Below are 20,572 nucleotides of genomic sequence, written 5' to 3' on the forward strand. Positions count from 1 at the left end.
GCCACCCCTGAAATCAACTCCGGGAAGCTCAGAGAGCTATCAAGGCTGGACGGTGTCTGCTGAACTGCCCAGCCCTTTGGCACCCTGATTTTGGGGGAAATCACCATTGAAAGCCTGGTGAATATATATGCAGCTTGTGTTTCAGGCTCCTTGATTCCAACTGAATCTGAACAGCAGAAGGTTGAGTGAGCCTGGCAACTCTGCAGCCATTCACAATATTAAAATGCCTCCAATTAGAAAACTGTGTGCCCATCACCAGCTGCCAGCTAGGAAAAAAAAAAAGAGCGCTGGGTCTGTCCAGCTTCCCCCCAGTGAGCAGCTCAGTTCCTCTTTGGACAAAGCCCTGTCCCCCTGACAGCCAGTGACAGTATGAAACACCGTCCACATCCCGAAACACAGAAGTGGTCAGAAATTCACCCGTTTGCTGTGTCAGAGTGGTGGGGGCGCTCTCTCCGCCATTAATGAGTGTGATTACACTGATGTCGTAATCAATGCCCGGCTCCAGGCCTGTGACTGTGTAGTATCCTACTGAGGAGTCCACAAAATCTTCAAAAATAGGGACACTTTCTCCTGCTGCAACTACTGTGATGCGGTAGCCAATAATGGTGGAGGCATTTAGCGGGGTCCACCTCAGGCCGATGCTCGAGTCAGTTATGTCAACAAAGCTTAGGTCAGTGAGCTGGGGCACCTCTAATGAGTTAAAGAGCAAAGGGGAAAAGGCAAAGACACACAGAGGGCAAAAGAAAGACAAGGGAGAAAAAAGCAGTCTTCATCACCATCAACATTGACAGAACTCGAGAAGCAATTGCGGTGACAGGGAGAATTTCTCTTGGGGCTCAGGGGGGGAAAGCAAGTTTGGGGGTGGTTTGTTCTTTGTTTTGGCTTGTTTTCCTTTTTCTGTGGTACCCTTCAACGCAGTCTCCAGCTGCCTCCCCTGGTTCCATGAGACAAAGCACTTCCACTTCAGATATACAAGTCTCAGAAAGACCTACGAGAGGCACTTAACTTGCAACAAATTTACTTCGAGCAACGATGATCCATAAAGACCCATAATTTTCTAATGAAAATAGAAACAGAAAAAACATACCCCTCCCCTTTTTTTTTTTCTTTTTTTTTTGCAGGTAGAAAACAAGAGATCAAAGTCTATTAAAGCACCAACAAAACAATTCCTCTGAATTATTAGTGGATTGATCCTCTAGAATTTTTGTCTTGTTTGAATGATAAGTCTAACTTTTATCATTGGGATCATAAAAATATCAACCTGTTTCAAGGGGCTGAATCAGCCTAAGCCCTCAGCTGGTGAGAACCATCTCAAAGCTTCAGGACAGATCATCCACTATCCAAGTTATTCATACTGGAAGTGGAAAAAAGTCTCAACTCCCTGTAACAGCTTGAGGATCTGGCCCAGAATTCTTCAAATTCTACTTACCACTAACTGCTGCAATGTATGTGCTAAAAACAGACAATAGGGAACAGTGAGAAATAAAACACTTCCTTGGAAAGATGGCAAATGGTTAAAAAGTGACCTTTGGATTGCAAGTATTCTGGAAGAGAAACAATGTCCCCATATTCATCATGTGCCCAAAGACTGACTTGACTTGTTGGCTAAATTATTCAAAAATCTCAGAATTGAGCCACTGAATACAGATCTTCTAGATGTTGCCTCATTTTCTGTAAGCACAGCTGTGACTGTTTTCCCTATGGATATTATTTCTATAGCAAACTTGTCATTTCCCTCTATGTTAAGACCAAAAGAATTGGGCAAGGGGTGGGGAATGTTAGCTGCACCTTGAATTGCCAATCAGCCAAACCCTCAGCTGCTCAAGTCAATAGACTGGTATTGATCTGTGCCATGAGATTTGGCTGTGTGGCTTTAGCAAGGTGATCCTGAAATCACTGGGAGCTCATGGATGCTCTTCCTCCTTCAGGATCAGACACCAGTAGGTGAGTCAAAGATGCAGGACACTCTGTATCCATTCTCTTGCATCATTACAAGTTAGCTTGAAAATACATTATGGGTCAGTAATATTGCAAAAGACTGGCTTTAATAATAGTGGTTATGTTCTATTTTAACATCTTTCTAGGAAAAGACTTATTTTACAGAAGAGATGCAAAAAAATGCCAGTTTTCTGTAAATCATTGTTTATCCACACAGAATGCACGTACTGTATCACCCTCAAAGAATGCTAAAAGCCAGAGACATATGTTCTTAGCTTTCCCCCACCAGAAGATGGTGAAGGGCTAAAGCTGTTACTGCTTTAATTATGCAGTATCACAGAATTAGTTCACCCCCAAGGAGCACACAGCACTTCAGTGAAGCATGGAAATTTTAAAGCAGTGTAGAAGATGCAAAAAATGCCAGTTTTCTGTAAAATCATTGTTTATCCACACAGAATGCACGTACTGTATCACCCTCAAAGAATGCTAAAAGCCAGAGACATATGTTCTTAGCTTTCCCCCACCAGAAGATGGTGAAGGGCTAAAGCTGTTACTGCTTTAATTATGCAGTATCACAGAATTAGTTCACCCCCAAGGAGCACACAGCACTTCAGTGAAGCATGGAAATTTTAAAGCAGTGTTATAAGAGCAGGCAAACACAGTAGCTGGCATCATTTCAGGGCTGAGCAGAAACAACACAAACACACAAAGCCCTCACAAAGGAAGGTGAAATGAAACCATTTGGGGAGATGCATATCAATTTTGCTACTGTGAATACAAAGGCAGTTTCTGCACTCATCTCAGCCTGTAATGTGAGATGGCAAACACCACTTTGTGTCCCAGAAGTGCTAAAGTGATGGACCTCTCAATCCTGGCTTTCATTTCCATTGTGCTGAAGTGATCTAGTGCTACTATTGCTGCCAGAATTTCTCCTGTGCTGGCTTCCCACTCACACCTCTCTTCACCTACCTCCCAGTCCCAGGAGCTGTGCTGCAGGTGTCAGGGCACTGCAGAGCCAAGTTAAATCTCTACTGCTCTTCAGCTCAGTGTACTACTACAACAGATCCATCTCTTTACCACCACCCTGTTGACAGGGTAGGTTGCCCATACACGGGTAAAAAAAACTGCTCTGTCCCATGCTGGCACATGGCTGTTCTGCTTCTTAGTCTAAGCCCTCTGCTGACTAACAGGAGTTGTGCAGCACAGAACTCTGGAGCTCAGCAATTTGACTTTCAGGAGCTAGAACTGCTGCTCACCCTGCCATTACCTTGTGTGATGGTTTCAGAGATGGGGATGCTCTCCTGGTCGTCCTTAACTGTGTAAACGCTGACATTATACTCCACTCCAGGGTTGAGGTTTTCAAAGGTGCAAGTGGTCTGATCTGCACCTACTACTTCCTCCAAGGTGGAGCCCTGCTGCCCGTTGGTAGGAGCAGTGGTCACTCGGTACCCGCTGATGCCTGAAACACAGACACCAGTATGCAGTCACCTCATGCAGTACTGATTTCCATCAGGACTCAGGTCAACAACTGAAAACACATCCCATTTTACAAGTGATGTTGCCACCCTGAGCCCAGCAGGCAAGAGGCTTCCCATGCCCCTCCCACAGCAGTTTCATCTCCCTTTGTCACCTTACCAAACTGAAAGCCTCATGACACATCAAGAGAAGATTCACCTACAGACTGAGAGTGGAGTTTTTAAAAGCTTTCAATCTGTGTTTTGCAGAGGTCAGTGGTATCGCTCTCATCAGTTATTGCTGGTGAGGAGTTCATCTCTCACACTTCCAGAACTTCCATGCTTACTCTCAATGGCATGAAATCATTCTTCACTGCAAGAAATCTTCCTGGTCTGCACTGCTTCCCTTCCCTTGGACTTTTTTTAAGATGCTGGAGATATTTGAAGGAATCCTTCAAATATCTCAACTATCTGAATTTTTGAAACACATTCTTACCCCAGAAGAGCATTTTACATGGAATATAAATCATTAAGAGTCCTATGGAAGCCTACACTTAAGCGTGAATAATATCCTTGAATGTACCTACAGATATGTACATTTTTCTTTAAAATGACTCAACAGCAAGCTTCCTAGCAAAGCCTCCTCAACAAACTGCAAGGCACCACCAAACAGACAGCAGCATTCTGATATAGCAGGAGGTTCTCAAGTTTAGTGCAAGTTCACATAGTTACCTGGAGTTGTGCTTCTATCCCAAGTGACTATGAGGATCCCAGTATCAGGATTGGGCTCCAGGCGTAGGTTGGTTGGTGGAGACAATGCTGCAAGGTGCAGACAAAGAGAAGCATGAGAATCATGGGAGCTCCTTCAGCATCCCACATGATATCCTCAGCCTTCAGAACTGGCTGCAGAATTCTCCCGCAATTGTGACCCCGCACTGCAGGAGCTAGTGCTGCTGTCACCTACACACCAAAAAGAAAACCACCTTCCAGAACATGACAGAAGGAAAAGACTAGAACTGACTCCCAGAAGACAGACATGGATCTGGGGAGCACAGGGAGTGGCAGAAGGAGTAACAGCAGAAAAGCAAACGTGTCGTACGTGTCGTCACTCTCCTGATGATGGGAGCCTCTCTCTCCTGGCCGTCCATCAGGACTGTGAGGCTGTAGGTGTACTCCACTCCAGGGGTCAGGCCAGACACCACAATGCTGCCAGAATCAGAGATGACCTCACGAGGAGCCTCTCCACCTTGGCTTGGGCGCACACCCAGCTGCAGAGAAGCAGCACAGTTTGTTTCACAATCCCCATCCCAGGAACGATCAGCATCCAGACCCACCATCTGACATGAGCATCATGTTTCATGCCAATTTATAATCCTGTAACTTGTATTTAGATGTTCCTTTAATAAACATTACCTGAAGCCCAGAGGACATGCTTGCACTGACCTCTGTGACCTAGCAGGACACCTTCTGCACCTCTTCCCTTTGTGCTGCTATTTTCACTGCGGTCCACAGAAACCAGCTCTAACCTGTCCTCCTCTTTATCCACAATGAAGCAGGAGGAAAAAGAAACATGGGACTTCAGTTTCTCCTACCTTGAAACCAATTCTTGGGGCAGGTGTCCAGGTGATGACAATAGAAGTCTCAGTCACTTCTGTATTAAAAGGAGGAACGGACCCAGCAGGCTGATCTGTGAAGTGAATGCAGAGAGATGCAGTCCAACTGCTCTGATGGCACCAGTCAGAAAACCTGACCCATAGCAGTCCCCATAGCAAGAGGTACATAATAAGATGCTGAACTACATTACTTTTTAAAATCCAGGGATTTGGGAGGGATCTGACAGATCTTTTGTCTTCCTGCTGGGCTTAAAAGACACAGTAGGCAAGTGACCTAATCAAAGCCAGTGTTTTTGCTGTTTCTCGGGAAAATTAAAATACTAAGTACCTTGTAAGTTCTCCATGCATCCAACCCCAATAATTTGGGGAATATTGTTTTTGGCATGATACCCAAAGTGTTCCTTAAAACCCAGCTTTTTTTCCTTCACCCACCATATGCTATTCAACCAGCAGAACACTACATCCCTTTTCTGTCATCCAGTGGTCCCAGCAAGGGGACATCTCATCCCTCATCAACTTCTTTCAACTCTTTTGAAGTCAGTACAGTAAAAGGGAGCTCAAAGTCAATCTGAGACCTCTGTGGTGTCACTGAGAGCTGTCAGGAGCATCAGACAGAAGCCAAAGCCTTTGTGTGCCCCAGAATCAGACTAAATAACTCCACTGAGTTTAATCTGAGCTGACCCAGCTATTAAAGAAGAGCACTGGTTTTCTATATTGGTAATCTATAGCCTTATACTGGTCTGGTTTTACTCAAAGAAGCCAGAATTTGAAGGCAACATTCCTCTAGGATATCAAATAATATCCCAACTGAGCAATATTTATAGACAAGCATGTCAGCAAAAGGCACTTTGCCAACATCAACAGTGTTACTCTGATTAAAAGTCTGAACCCTTATTTTAATTTCACATTGTTCTAAATGAAACCACATTCTCTTTTGAAAAGAGGATGTGGTTCTGGGCTTGGATGGCTTTGAGTTTAGTTAGTTTATATGACTGCTCCATCAGTATTTAAACAGTGTATCTATTTGTTCTTTCTCAAAGTATGTGTGGTTTCTTACAGAACTGCCTTTCCTCCCAGAATTTGCTTAATATTTCTTTTAAGCCAGCAGCACAAATGATCTAAATGTAAAAATAAAATGAAATAAAAGAATGCCATGTTTGTGTTAGTTTCTGTAACTGCAGTTGAGCTGCTTTGGATGGTATGGTTGGGCTTGAGAAAATACTGCCTTCAGTTTTATACAAATGTCAGATTAATTATTCCTTGCCCATTTCAAGAGAGCTGTTTGCTTTCCTTGATTTGTCACGCAAAAGCCAAACAAATGGAAACATCAAGCAAAATTACATTTTTCATTCAGTTTAACAAAAACTGAGGTACAGGGAGTACGTTTTCCCTTTTGTTTTTAATCACCAGAAAAGCTGAAATACATTTTACAAAAAAAGCTTTTTGATGCAAACAACTCTCTTTTCCCTGCCAGACAGTTCAGAAAGGAGAACAAGGAATACTTCCCAAGCAGTTCTGCTGGAATGCTACTTCAAAAGGCTTCTCCTGTAAACCAACTCACAATAGCCACTTTGAACACAAGTTCTGAAGCAAGGCCAGGCCGACAGGGAAGAGGAATATGTGCCTCTCATACTTACGAGTGGTGAAGACTCCAGTTGCTCTGGCACTTTGCAAGTCATCTTTAACTGCCACAAGGTACACGGTGTACTCAGTGGCAGGCTGCAAGTTCCTGAGGACGTACTTGGTGGCAGAAGGTCCCAGAGTGTAGGTCCTTGGCTGACCTCCTCTTGTGGGACCCGCCGTCAGGCGGTACCCGGTGATCACAGCCCGGGGCCGTGTCCACAGCACTAACACTGAGTTGTTGGCATCCAGGAACCTCAGGTTGGTGGGGGCATCGAGCTCTGGGGGACAAAAAGCATAATGTGCATTCATTTTCCAGCTGAAGCTCCACTGCATCCCTACTTCCAAAGCCATGCAAAAAACACGGGTGTACAAGCAAGGTTGTTGAGCCTCTATTTCTTACTTAGGGAGGGAAGAGAGAAGGTGGGGACCATGAGAGAGCTGGAAATAGAAATGAAAACACTCTACCCATGGCCTCAGTACCATCTGGTAATATGCTGGACTGGGGCTGTGCTGGTCTGGGTTGCTGTCACCCGTGCCCATCCCATGGGGAAGCCAGGCTGATGGCTGAGGCAAGACAGATGAGCCCAACTACACTCAGGAATTTCAGCAGTTTCTCATGAATGCTGAGCATTTTTTTTTTTTAAAATCAGCTCAGTTTAGACTTGTCAGCATCAGCAGGGAAACCTAACTTTAGCCCTTTTTCATGAAAAAGATTTATTCTTTTAAATCTCTGCCCAGTCCTACTGCCTACTCACTCAAAAAATCCCTTCTCAAAACAGAACACCCCCCACTTTGTCATTTTAATGTAAAAAAAAATGACAGTCAGTGCAGAAAACCAGTCCCTCAATCTACTTAAAAATAATCACACCGTGGAACTGACTACACAACAATTCTAAGCATGCTCATCTCTCCCATGGGGCTCATGCAACAGCTCTTATCAGGCTTCCTCCCCTTTATATCACTACCCCTGGGAAGCTGCTGAAACTGATAACCCAGAAAACTACATAACCAAGAGGCTGATGCAACACAGCTCCTGCAGCACGAGTGTGGAGCCCAGTGATTGCTGGGGATGTCACTACCTTTGGCTGAGACAAGATGAGGCTCAGAGGGGGGAAAGACACTTAAGCAATTTGTCCCCATAGCAGGAGGGGTAGTGCTGGCTGCAGTGAAGAGTTTATAGTGTCTACAGGGCAAGTTTCCCCACCTTTTCTAGGCCCAAGTCATATATTGAAATCAAGGGCAGTGAGCAGATGTTCCATCCATCCTCTTTTTTGATTGCAAATGCTTTTTTTCTCCCCCTGAATAAATAACATCTTTGTGATAACAATTAATGTTTTCCTCATTCTCCCAGTGATTCAGTGCAAGGAAGTTTTTGTCTTTGTTTTCTCCCCAATTGTTTTCTCCCTTTTTGAGGAGGGAGGGTAAAGGAAGAGAGGACTTCTTCCACCACTTGCAAAGATGGGGGGGAGATAGTTCTAAAAGACAAAAGATGTGTGACCCTCATTAGGCCCATCTTCAACCCATGGGCTGAGAGTCAGCTTCATCTCTTCTTGGTACTTAGATCTGTGCTGTCTCATCTGATACTGATTGTATCTTCCTCCAATTTGTGGCCTACAGTCAGCTCTTCTGCACAATGTAATTTGCCAGCTCTATTAGGCTTTTATCACTTCCTCTCCCCATACTAAAGGAAAAAGGGGAAGATTAAAAAGCCACACACGCTCAAGAGTTTATTTGTAGACTGCTTTTTAAAAGGAAGGCCAAAAAGAGAATCACATTTACACCGTGGGAAGAGACTTTTGCTGCAGGGTTTTCCTTGGGAACTCTAAGCAATTTCTGTTTCCCAGGACTTTCGATTACAGGATGCAATTTATGTGGATACTTTTGGAAATGTGGTGTAGGCGAAGCAGATAAGTGGATGATCACAGCCTATGGAAAATTATTCCAGATATTTGTGACTAGCCCTGTGCTTTCTGAATCAAACATCTACATTCCAATGTACACCTCTGTGTGTGGACTTCCAGAGGGGCTCTACACCTAGCCAAGGGCCTCAAAAACAAGCACCAAAAACTTACAGATCTGACTAGGGACTGAGCCCTTCTTGTTCTAAATCATCCAAAGGGAGTTCAGACTCCTAAGTCACATCCTTGCTTTTGAAAGCCTGACTTGAAAGAGGAGGCAGAGTGTCCACACCATGTCTGTTACACTCAAATCAGATACCTGTGTCTAAGCACAAGACATGGATCCCATTCCTCCTGCATAGCCAAGGGAAATGGTAACTGGGAGAGGCTCCTAACTTTATGGATGTAACTAGTATGACTCAAACAGCATGGCAACATCCACAGATTATCCCATTCCCTTTCCTTCCCTCTCATCTTTATAATAGTTGGGCTGGGTTTCTCAAAAGTTGCTCTCATTTACTGAAAAGTACCAGAACATTAGCAGATGTGCACAGCTGAATTTTGGTTCTTTGAATAAAGCGACCCAATCCCAGAACACCACAAACACCAAGCCACCCTTGCCCAATAAACAGGATCTGTCCAAAGAACCATATCCCAGGTTCTGTCTGATCTGCTTCTCTTGGATCAAAAATGGAGATAACCACCCAAACCCATGCTGAACTCCTCCTCTTCCATTTGAAAGCCTCCATCTTGCCCAGTCACTGCTCCTCTCGTCTCTGCACTTTTGCAAAGCCAAAAGCAATGCCTAAAAAACTGTTTACTTCCATTTTGTCATCCTGCCTCAAAACAGTAACATGTTGCACTGCTACTACATCATTTGTAATCTGGTTCTGAGAGAACCTGCATGATCCTTCCAGAAAAGTATATGCTCTCTGTGGCTCTTGACAACAGTCCATTGAGGTTGCTGAAAAACAGTTCCCCAGGTTTCACTGGGATGGCAGTGAAATTCCTGAGGTGGTGAAAAGCCTGTGGAAAGCCAGGCTTTGCCTGACCTGAGAGACTTTTGCTGCAGGGTTTTCCTTGGGAACTCTAAGCAATTTCTGTTTCCCAGGACTTTCGACTACAGGATGCAATTTATGTGGATACTTTTGGAAATGTGGTGTAGGCAAAGCAGATAAGTGGATGATCACAGCCTATGGAAAATTATTCCAGATATTTGTGACTAGCCCTGTGCTTTCTGAATCAAACATCTACATTCCAATGTACACCTCTGTGTGTGGACTTCCAGAGGGGCTCTACACCTAGCCAAGGGCCTCAAAAACAAGCACCAAAAACTTACAGATCTGACTAGGGACTGAGCCCTTCTTGTTCTAAATCATCCAAAGGGAGTTCAGACTCCTAAGTCACATCCTTGCTTTTGAAAGCCTGACTTGAAAGAGGAGGCAGAGTGTCCACACCATGTCTGTTACACTCAAATCAGATACCTGTGTCTAAGCACAAGACATGGATCCCATTCCTCCTGCATAGCCAAGGGAAATGGTAACTGGGAGAGGCTCCTAACTTTATGGATGTAACTAGTATGACTCAAACAGCATGGCAACATCCACAGATTATCCCATTCCCTTTCCTTCCCTCTCATCTTTATAATAGTTGGGCTGGGTTTCTCAAAAGTTGCTCTCATTTACTGAAAAGTACCAGAACGTTAGCAGATGTGCACAGCTGAATTTTGGTTCTTTGAATAAAGCGACCCAATCCCAGAACACCACAAACACCAAGCCACCCTTGCCCAATAAACAGGATCTGTCCAAAGAACCATATCCCAGGTTCTGTCTGATCTGCTTCTCTTGGATCAAAAATGGAGATAACCACCCAAACCCATGCTGAACTCCTCCTCTTCCATTTGAAAGCCTCCATCTTGCCCAGTCACTGCTCCTCTCGTCTCTGCACTTTTGCAAAGCCAAAAGCAATGCCTAAAAAACTGTTTACTTCCATTTTGTCATCCTGTCTCACAACAGTAACATGTTGCACTGCTACTACATCATTTGTAATCTGGTTCTGAGAGAACCTGCATGATCCTTCCAGAAAAGTATATGCTCTCTGTGGCTCTTGACAACAGTCCATTGAGGTTGCTGAAAAACAGTTCCCCAGGTTTCACTGGAATGGCAGTGAAATTCCTGAGGTGGTGAAAAGCCTGTGGAAAGCCAGGCTTTGCCTGACCTGCAAAGCTGAAATGTCCTTCTGATGACAAGGCCTGTCCTTACATGTGCATGCAGAACTCCTACTGTAGAAACTGGAGCCAAACAGGTATGCAGCTGTCAGAAGGGAGATAGGGATTTCCAGAGCAATCTCAGCAAGGCTCTTAAGTCATGCTGAAATCTGCCCTAAGGTATCCTCAAAAAAAAATATCACAGGCTGTGATCTGTACTGTAAAAGAACTGCAGGGCTCATCAATTCTCAGTCAGCAATAAAAAAGTTGAATCCCAGCCACACAAAATTGTTTTAAAGGGCCATGAGAGCTTAAACTCCCATTGGAAAGCCCTGGAGGAGGATAAATCTGCTGAAGAGATCATTGTTTGACTGAATGAATTCCCAGTCCTGTCATCCTAGTGATGGGATACCTCCTGGGCTCTAACTGTTGCACTTTAAGTGCTCTATTTATAAATTTCTCTAAGCAACAAGAGAAACATGCACTTCAAAAGGTTGGGTAAAAAAAAAAATAGCATGAAGGAAAGACACTTACTGGTGGTTTGTTCTCCAGTCAAAGGTTTGCTCTCCCTGCCTTGGCTCAAGGCAAAGACCTTAAAGAGGTAGGTTGTTCCTGGGAGGAGGTCAATAACTTCTACAAAAGAGCTCCTGGTGACAGGCAGTCTCTGGCCATGTTGGCCAGGGCGATTGACAGGGATCACTTCCACTCTATAGCCAGACACTGGGCTCTGTGGTGGGGTCCACATGATGGTGATCTTGATATCAGAAACCTCCACAAACTGCAGATCTTTTGGTGAAGGAACTTCATCTGAAAGCCAAGCGACAGGGCAGTGTTAAGAGGGAGTCCTCAGCAATTGGCAGGGGAAGTTACACATTTGGTATGAGAGAAAAAACAAAAGTTCACTTTGACTGAACAATGGTTAGCCCCAATATATTTACCAAATTAAAAGACACCCCCAGAAAATATGCAAGCAGACTGCAGTTCAAAACGTCTATGATTCTATACATAGCTTTAAGTATTTTATGCCTTCAGTCATAGAAGGTATGTTGGTGTCACAGAAAGATAACTGAAAGACCAGATGTAATATATAAGTATATATATAAATATATATATATGCAGTACCAAAATTTGGGGGGAAAAAAAAAACAACTCCAGAGGTTGGAAACAGGAACCTCCTTTTAAAATTAAAAGAAAGTTTTTTAAAAGCCACGGCATGTTCTGAATGTCTATAATTAACTTAAGATCCATCTTTTATAATTAAAAAATGCAGGGGCTGATCTGGCCTTACTGTACTCAAAGACAAAATCCAGTTCCCTCTGTGTTGGTTGACAGTGCTGCACTCTTGAATTCCTATGTTCAAATCAGATTTCTTCAGATGAGGACTGATGCTGCCCTAAGGTTAACCAATGCACATTTTTGGAAGCTACAGATGCCAAACCATCAAATCATTCAGCCAAGTTCATTCCTGGTAAACTCCCACTTGCAAACATGTGCTTGCAACTTGCAGGACCATCAGATTCCACTGCTACCACATCACATCCCAATTCTTTCACTCTCCTTTCTTTTGGTTTGGCTATTCAGCCCAATTGGATACTTAAAGAACCCTGAAACAAGTAGCTTTTTAAATTGTGGGTACCTCAAGTTTAGATTTTATGGTGTTATTTTGGTACATCAGTCAGTGCTGAGCAATCTCCCATCCCCACTGACTGCAGTGGAAAATAATGGTTAGGACTGGAAGGGAGAGGGAGAAGTCAGGTGAATTATTTGGATTTGTGTTGTGGTGTCTCAGTACATAACCTTAAAGATCTGCAGGACAAGTTCTGAGGAAACATTTACCAGGCTCTTAAGAAGATCTCTTAGCAGAATTCCCTTAAGACAACTTAGGGAACTCTGGTCTCTCTTTTCCACAGGCACAATGCAAGAGCAACCTTTTGACCTGCCTGCAGTCTGATCCCCAGGGATTACAACATGCAGAGTAGAGACTTGCCTGTGTCAAATCACAAGTGAGTATGACTTCACTGTAGAACTTCAATACCAGTGACATTTACAGTTAAAAGACACACAACAAAGATGACAAGAATCAGAACTGAGTCTATTTAGGGATTCATTTAGCCAAAGCACTGTAAGCCTGCACTGTCATTTGACTCTGTGTACTAACAGAAAATTCAGTAAATGGTATCTAGAACATGCTGCCCATTACCTGTACGTGGGACACCTGTGGTTTCCTGCTGGATGAAGACAGGAGTACTCTCCTGATTTTCTTCCACTGCGTAGATGCTGATGTTGTACTGAACGCCAGGCATCAGGTCACTGAGTGTGACAGAGGTAGCAGTGTCAGGCAGGTTGAGCTCTGTGCTGCTGCCTTCCACAGAAGGTGTGTAGATGATTCTGTAGCCTAAGGGAGGAGTGACAGAGACAGTTCTTAGCCACGATCAATAAGCCAGCACAAAGAATGCTAGAAATGAGACTTAAACTGGTCACCCTATCGAGGTGTCATAAAAATAGTCCTGAACTTCAGCAGGACCTGTGGCTTGTCCCATCTGCAGAGCACACACTCATCATGTGTGTCCTCACAAAGCATAATCTGACCTGGGTGAGAATATTTTTGATCTTTGACATATGAGTTTAACATCTACACAGTTCTCATTGTTGTTATGGAATGGACTGGATGATGGATACTAAGAGAAGGTCAGGGATCATTTTTATTTAACAGAAATCCAGAATAAATTGTTTTGCATCCAGTCTCCTGAATTGCTTGGTTGAGACAGTGAAACTAAGCAAATGCTGAATTGGCCATGTGCTCTCCACCTGATCTCAGACTGGGCAGAATTATGCCCTAGAGTTTTATATTTTTTCCTTCTCTATTTCTTCTGCAGATTCTACCAGTAGGACAAAACATGTGCACTCCAACTAGACAGACCTGTGATTGGAGCCTGTGGTCTGCTCCAGCTGATGACAATTGATGTGTCATCTACACTTTCCACAGTGTGATCAGGAGGTGCATCAGGAGCTGTTTAAGGGAATAAACAGAGGAGGACAGCAAGTATGAGGATAAGAGGTAACAACATTTTCTGAGCAAACAATAAAAACGTATTTCAAAGTGCAGCTACAAACACCCAACCATACCTGTAGTCTGTGAAGTAGACAAGATCAGATTTTGCTCTCCTTCTTCAGAGATCTGGTAGACATTAACAATATACTTGCGACCAGGAAGCAAGTCAGGGATGTTGACAGAAGTGGCTGTGCTTGGAAGATCTAAGGAAAACAGGAAAGGAAAAAAATTGCCTTAGCAATTCTACCTTCTTGCTTTCTCTCCAAAAGAAATCTGTGAGAACTCTGTTCTAATCTGGTCTCAATCACAGCCCTCCTGCAATGAACCAGCAATTTTCTGCACTGTGTTTTTACTCCACTTCAGAAAGGTTGTGTGGAGAGCTGGGACAGGTCTCTACACTCAGCAAGCAGGCAACACCTGGGACAGAGAGGCTTGATGCATGACAGGGCAGGGCAACTTGAGTAGCAGCCCCCTGCAGAGTGCTGCCATCTAGCCATCTCAGCTAGCTGAGCACTCAGTGTCATACCCTGACTGTTTTCAATACAGAAATATTTGGAAAAAAATTCACATTAACAGCTTATGTGGAACAACTGACTCATGAGTGGAGAAGAAAGACATCATGAGGGCTGATAAACTTCTCTACCCCCATCCCTTCCCCCAGATGTCCACCTACATGGTGGATGTAGGAAACTCCCCATGAAGCAGCTCCTTACTGGCCAGACTGAAGCCAAGCATCTTAAGGGAAATTGGGAGATGCTTTGTAATTTGCCCATAAACCTCTGTCCATAGACAGATGAGCTCAGGAGCTGCTGCATAACACAGTTCAGCTGTCTGGGCAGCCAGTGTGCAGACAAGAAAGGTGCTGACAGTGCTGGCAGGTCCACAAGTCACTTATGCTCATGAGTCCAGGCCTGTGAGGGGGTTACAGTCCAGGGAGAATTGCCAGTTAAGAGGATTACTGCTCTTTTTCTCACGTTGTTCTTTTGCTGCACTCATGTCTGAATAGCTATTCTAACCTCAAATCCTTGTGAGATATTGCTGTTACCATTTTGAAGGCAGGAAATTAGGAAAAAGAAGTTAGGATTAAATTATGTGTGGTGACATGGTCTCTACAGTAGATGTTGGAAATGTAGATTCAATTTCCTAGGTCCAAGTCCAGATCTGATCCAAACAAAACAACTGACAGAGCAGCCTGGAACAGACACCCATGAGATGACAAGTAGCCAAGAGAGGCCATTTGGGAAAGATTTCTCTCTGTCCATTCTGATGGAAGAACAAAGGTATAGCAAAAGAAATTAGCCAGGCAGCAGGTTCAAAAAATAGATTTAGTTCTCATCTGTACTGCTACTTGCTTCAAGGTGCTGTGGAAGCCAGTAAATGTACATGACTTCAAAAGCAAAAAAAGACTGGACAAATTAATGGAGCTGAAAAGAATACATCTACCATCTACCACTACCTCTGTACTCAGGAAGTTTTCCTCTGCAGGATCCTAGGACAATATTCTGACGGAGTATTGCTATATACTTGCCTTGTTCTCATACTCTTCCTTGGACATCAACTTATGGCCATGGAAACTTAAAGGACAATGAACTAAGTGAGCTTTTAACCTGAGCTAGTCTTGCCACTCTCATGTCCTAATGGAGTCACAGTGAAAGACAGGAAGATCCTCACTATTAAAACTAACTACATTGATTGTCACAGAAAACAGCAATGCTTTGGGTCTAGAAGGTTCAAATACTGTCTCACCAAGATACTGTGGCTCATCACCCTCCTCGCTGAGCTCATACTCAACACGGAACCCAGAAACTGTGTCAGAAGCAGAAACCCAGGAGACAACAAAGCTGTTGGATGTGATTTCAGTGACTGACTCTGAGGTAGCAACCACAGGAGGAAGAAGAGTTGTCTCTCCTGAAACAGTGTTGCCTGCAAGAGAGAAGAAAGAGCAGTTCAATTAACCACCACTACTTTTGTGTTAATGGGGATACACGAATCACAGAATCCCAGGGGTTGGAAGGGACCTGGAAAGATCATCCAGTCCAACCCCCCTGCAAGAGCAGGGTCACCCAGAGCACATCACACAGGAACGTGCCCAGGGGGGTTGGAATGTCTCCAGAGAAGGAGACTCCACAGCCTCTCTGGGCAGCCTGGCCCAGGGCTCTGGCACTCTCACAGCAAACAAGTTCTTCCTGAGATTCACATGGAACCTCCTGGGCTCCAGTTTGCACCCATTGCCCCTTGTCCTGTCACTGGACATCACTGCACAAAGCCTGGCTCTGTCCTCCTGACACTGCCCTGAACAGATCTGTGCCCATGGATGAGGTGGCCCCTCAGTCTCCTCTTCTCCAAGCCCAACAGACCCAGCTCCCTCAGCCTTTCCTCAGCAGGGAGATGTTCCATTCCCTCCAGCATCTCTGTGGCTCTGTCCTGTGCTCTTCCCAGCAGTTCCCTGTCCTTCTGGAACTGAGGGGCCCAGAACTGGACACAACATTCCAGATGTGGCCTCACCAGGGCAGAACAGAGGGGAAGGAGAACCCCTCTTGACCTACTAACCATGAAAACAGACTTAGGTGAAAGAAACAAGGTTCCCCTGGAGGCCCCACTCTTCAACTCACTTGTCACTGCTGTGGTGCTGGTTGTGGTGAAGTCGAAGCGGGTGACCTCCTTGTGGCCGTAGCGCTGAACACTGATGAGCTGCCCCTCATAGATCACACCAGGCTTCAGGCCTGAGATGGTGTAGGAGTTCTGGTAGCCAGGCACCGTGGCTTCCTTCCACTGCCTGCCAGAGTTTTTCTGCAAGAACAAGGACACCCCAATAGTGAGAGACTCCCCAGCCTTCAAGCAGAGGTAACCAGTGACCTGCATGGTTACCAAGCACAGTGATGTTCAACCAGAGGTGTGACTTAAATGGCTAGTGCTCAGAGTCAAGTCAAAGGAGATGGGAAAGTTAGGTCAGGAAGCAGGACTAATGACATTTTGGGTGATAAATTTACTGGGATAAACTGCAAAACAATCTAGCTTTTGAACTTTTCTCCTATAAAAGAAGCATTATTTGGAATAGATATACACTGAACTCAATGTTTTACCAAAAATCCAGTGAGTCATGAAGGAACAGCTGGAAAATGCATATTTGAAGGCTGAAAACAATATACAAAAATACACATCTGAAAACAATATACAAAAAAGTTCTTCCCTTCTGGTCTGCCTTTGAACTCTATAGGGATCTCTAAACTAATGTTCCATCCTCTGAGGATTGTACTCAAGTGCTTTAAAGTTAATTTCATTCAGGCCTTGATCCAAGATACACTGAAGTTAGTAAAAAGACCTGAGTGCCTTTAATGGCTTTGGGTAAGGGCCTTTATAGTTCTCTTAATAACAGGCAGCATCGAGGCACTAATGTTCTTATTCATTAAGTGGTCTTTCATGAAGCTGTACTCAGGGGAATTGTACCAGAACTCACCTACATTGGTTAGAACAAATAATGCCTCATAAGAAGAAATCAAGCAGTGGTTAACCACCTTTGGTTAAGACTTTACAGAAGATGGGAGATGACTGTTTAATCCTATGCTAGCTGTTTATATTTTCATCTCCTACTAATTTTTACCTCCTCATTAATAGGATAAAATCCATCCCAGTTGTCTCTGGATACAAACACAGTACTAAACCAATCTTTCTTATAATGAACCAGCTTCCACAGGATTTACATTACTTGATGTGAGGATATAAAGGATATAAACTGTGCTAGTACTTTTGTTAATATGATACTTCATGAACACAATGACTAGTAAAGTTTGGGTGAGAAAACGCCAAGTGTTTATACATCACTGGTTGTCTTTCACCTTCAGGATAACTGTTGACCTCAACAGGACAAGGACACAGAATTAGCAAGTAAAGTTTGCTGAAATTGTGTCAGCCACTTCTTTCAGACACGAGCAGAAGCCAAATAAAGTCTTCCTGATGAATGAATGATGATGATGAAGGTGGCACTCACCGGTCTCCAGCGCAAGATGTACTTGGTAATGTGAGATCGTTCCGGAGCGTTCCACTGGATGGGGTGCGAGTTTGGCTGATTGGTACTCTCTGTGATGATCACCTGAACAGGCCCAGCTGACCCTGAAAAATAAGAATTGCCATTTTTAACATACTGGGGATGTTTTCCTTCTGCCTTCGTTGTGGAAGTGATCAAAAAGCAAGAGAGTTGCGTGGGAAATCAGATGTGTTTTCATTCTACCCTTAACGCTCCATCACTACTTTGAAAAATGGTGAATTCAAATCAGTTCTGTGGAGAAGTTAACATGTGCTGTTTGGGTTAATTTCCTGTGAGTTGTCAATAAAATAGGAAACCATAGTGGGCTAGCAGAGTAAAAGTCTGCAAAGTCATATTGTTCAAAGAGGGAGCTTCTCAGCAACTGCATTCAACAAATATTATCTTCTGCAATGGGAGCAGGGAAACAGATGAGAAATGTCTGCTGAATGCAGGTCCAACCTTGTGGCATGGTGAGGGTAAATTCCTGATCTGACATGGAACAAACTCTGCAAAGAACCAGTAGACTTGCACTGTTTTCCTAAATTTCTTCATCAGATGATTTGAAACACTAAATTTTCATAACTCTGTGGAGCACCCCACAGGTGCTGCAGCACGTCTTCTGCACATAAACAACTCCAGGAGAGTTGGTGGAAGTTTTAGATAAAAATCAGGCCCACAAACTCATGAAAATACAAGCTCAGGAATGCTCTAATGCTTAAGACTACTGACTGCATTCAGGTTGATCAGGCTCTGGCCTGTCTTCTCACAAAACTCTCTAATGGAGAAGGTTTTATGATAGTTCTCTTTTCAGTCTCTTCCAGCCTTGCTGGGGAGAGGGAGATTTCAGTGAACACTCAGCAGCACTGTCCTCATGTTAGTTCTCAGAAAATCCCTGCAAAGATCAGCCTGGAATCTGCAGGGAAGTGTCTTGTTTTAGTCATTAATCACCTTCACCTTTCCTCCACTCCCAAGATTTCTAATTACGATCTATTTGGACAACTCTCTAACATATATACCTGCTCCATATAATGGGACTTCCAGGCAAGCAAACCTGTGCACAACATGCACAAAATGTCAAATCCCAACTAACCCGAAATTTACATTCAGAAACATTATATTTGGTTATTAACACATTTTCAGTCAGTCTCCTGTCTAAAGAAGAGCCTCACATTCCCTTTCTTGCCTTGCAGGGAACTTAGGGGATAAATAAATTACAGCTACCAAGTGCTTCTCAAGCTACAGATGCTTCTTAACCTATCTTTATATAAAAGCAGAAAAACAACTCAGCATTGAAGTTACTATATCCAAGCTTTATGCAGTTCCTCCACATTTATGCTCAGAGATGGGTTAGAGAACCAATTAATTGGGAACAGTCTCCTTCTCCCAACAGGGAAGCCATACCACAGTCCTAATATTTCAGCTTATTCAAATTAAGACAGTGGTAGTTGCAACCTTACACGGGGAAGTAGAGTAATTCCCTTTATCATGTTCTGTTCAGAGAACTGAAACAGACCAACAAACAGACATTGCCTGTACCTCTAGAGAGTTCCTGGAACTGACTGAGCAAATGGAAGTTCAAATATTTAATTTCTTTGGGGCACTGATCAGGGAAAACGCTTCATTCCATAGTTGGATTTTGCTTCTGTAGTGAGTGGAAAAGGAAAGACTACAGACATGAGAGTTTTAAATATAAGAAACTGAAGGTTGCAGGTGTGATATCACTAAACAGCCAAGTTGTTGTGTAAACTGACAGTCATTCTCTAACCTCACCCTGGCCTCAGGAACAGCTGTTAACAGCCTGCCCCCCTCATGATACTGCCAAGGGAGAGGGGGATATGGGTCCGTTTCAAAAGGAAACCAGAAGGAATAATGTACAGACACCGGAACAGGTGAGAGGTGGAAAGACTGCCTTCCTCATGTCTTACTCAGCAGGTGATTTAGTTATTTATTGGGTTCCTTACCAGGATAGGTCTGCAGAGGCTGGCAGTGCCACTCTCCAATACCACGACCATAGCAGTAGCACTGGTATCTGACGCCATGGACATACTTTTCCCAGGAATCTCCGATCTGGTAAAAAGTACGGGTTTCTGAATCCTGGCACTGGTCTGCAGGGACAAGAGAGACAGTGAACTGCTGCACCTGGCTGAAGCTACAGTGAAAAACCTGTGCCCAACACAGAGCAGGAAGTCACAAGGGACTTGTACACACAGAAATGTAACACCAACATTTATCAGCAAATACAGTAGCATAAAGAGAAAATGGCAACAGAGATTGGATCTGGAATCAAGGGTCTTGATACATCACTGCAGGCATTAAGTTAGATACCAGGGGGCTACTTCAGCTGTGATGCTTTCCTCAAGATTCTGTTAAGCACAGGCTGTCCACCTGGCAAGGTTCCCAATGGGGTGTTCCTTCAAGAAAGGATTTATTTTGAACAACCTATTGTGGAGCCCAATTCTGCTCCAGTCCACTCAATCTCTCATCCAAAGCTAAACCATGCTGCTCTCAAGGAAATCAATGGCAAAATTCCCACTGGCTTCAGCAGAATTCACTTATGCTTGGTAAGTCCAAAGTGACCCATTACTTTTCAGCAGAGTCTTTCCAGACTTACAGTTGTATAAACCAAAGGAGGACGGATCAAATCCTGAAATCAGCTTAGCTAGTGTAAATACAATAGAGCACCAGTGCTTCAGTGTGCTTTCTAGTCTGACCCTGCCTGTGTTTCTTGTTCAATGGAAATTTTCAGTAAGAACTAGCATCATTC

General features: G+C 43.9%; 1 protein-coding gene across 1 annotated transcript in view; it reads right to left on the bottom strand.

The window, feature by feature from the left end:
• FN1 (fibronectin 1) overlaps window positions 1-20,572 on the bottom strand; it is a 55,544-nt gene that overhangs the window by 19,366 nt on the left and 15,606 nt on the right. The window contains exons 12-25 of the mRNA XM_009996984.1: window positions 19,770-19,913; window positions 17,773-17,894; window positions 16,397-16,574; window positions 15,531-15,707; window positions 13,859-13,987; window positions 13,653-13,742; window positions 12,933-13,127; window positions 11,267-11,539; window positions 6,643-6,906; window positions 4,985-5,079; window positions 4,492-4,660; window positions 4,125-4,211; window positions 3,206-3,397; window positions 418-690 (exon numbers count right to left, since the gene is read on the bottom strand). Of these exons, the coding sequence (XP_009995286.1) occupies window positions 418-690; window positions 3,206-3,397; window positions 4,125-4,211; window positions 4,492-4,660; window positions 4,985-5,079; window positions 6,643-6,906; window positions 11,267-11,539; window positions 12,933-13,127; window positions 13,653-13,742; window positions 13,859-13,987; window positions 15,531-15,707; window positions 16,397-16,574; window positions 17,773-17,894; window positions 19,770-19,913 (2,388 nt within the window). The remainder of the gene's footprint in view (window positions 1-417; window positions 691-3,205; window positions 3,398-4,124; window positions 4,212-4,491; window positions 4,661-4,984; window positions 5,080-6,642; window positions 6,907-11,266; window positions 11,540-12,932; window positions 13,128-13,652; window positions 13,743-13,858; window positions 13,988-15,530; window positions 15,708-16,396; window positions 16,575-17,772; window positions 17,895-19,769; window positions 19,914-20,572) is intronic.

Source organism: Chaetura pelagica, unplaced genomic scaffold, assembly GCF_000747805.2.
Source record: "Chaetura pelagica isolate M959 unplaced genomic scaffold, ChaPel_1.0 scaffold300, whole genome shotgun sequence".
Classification (NCBI taxonomy): domain Eukaryota; kingdom Metazoa; phylum Chordata; class Aves; order Apodiformes; family Apodidae; genus Chaetura; species Chaetura pelagica.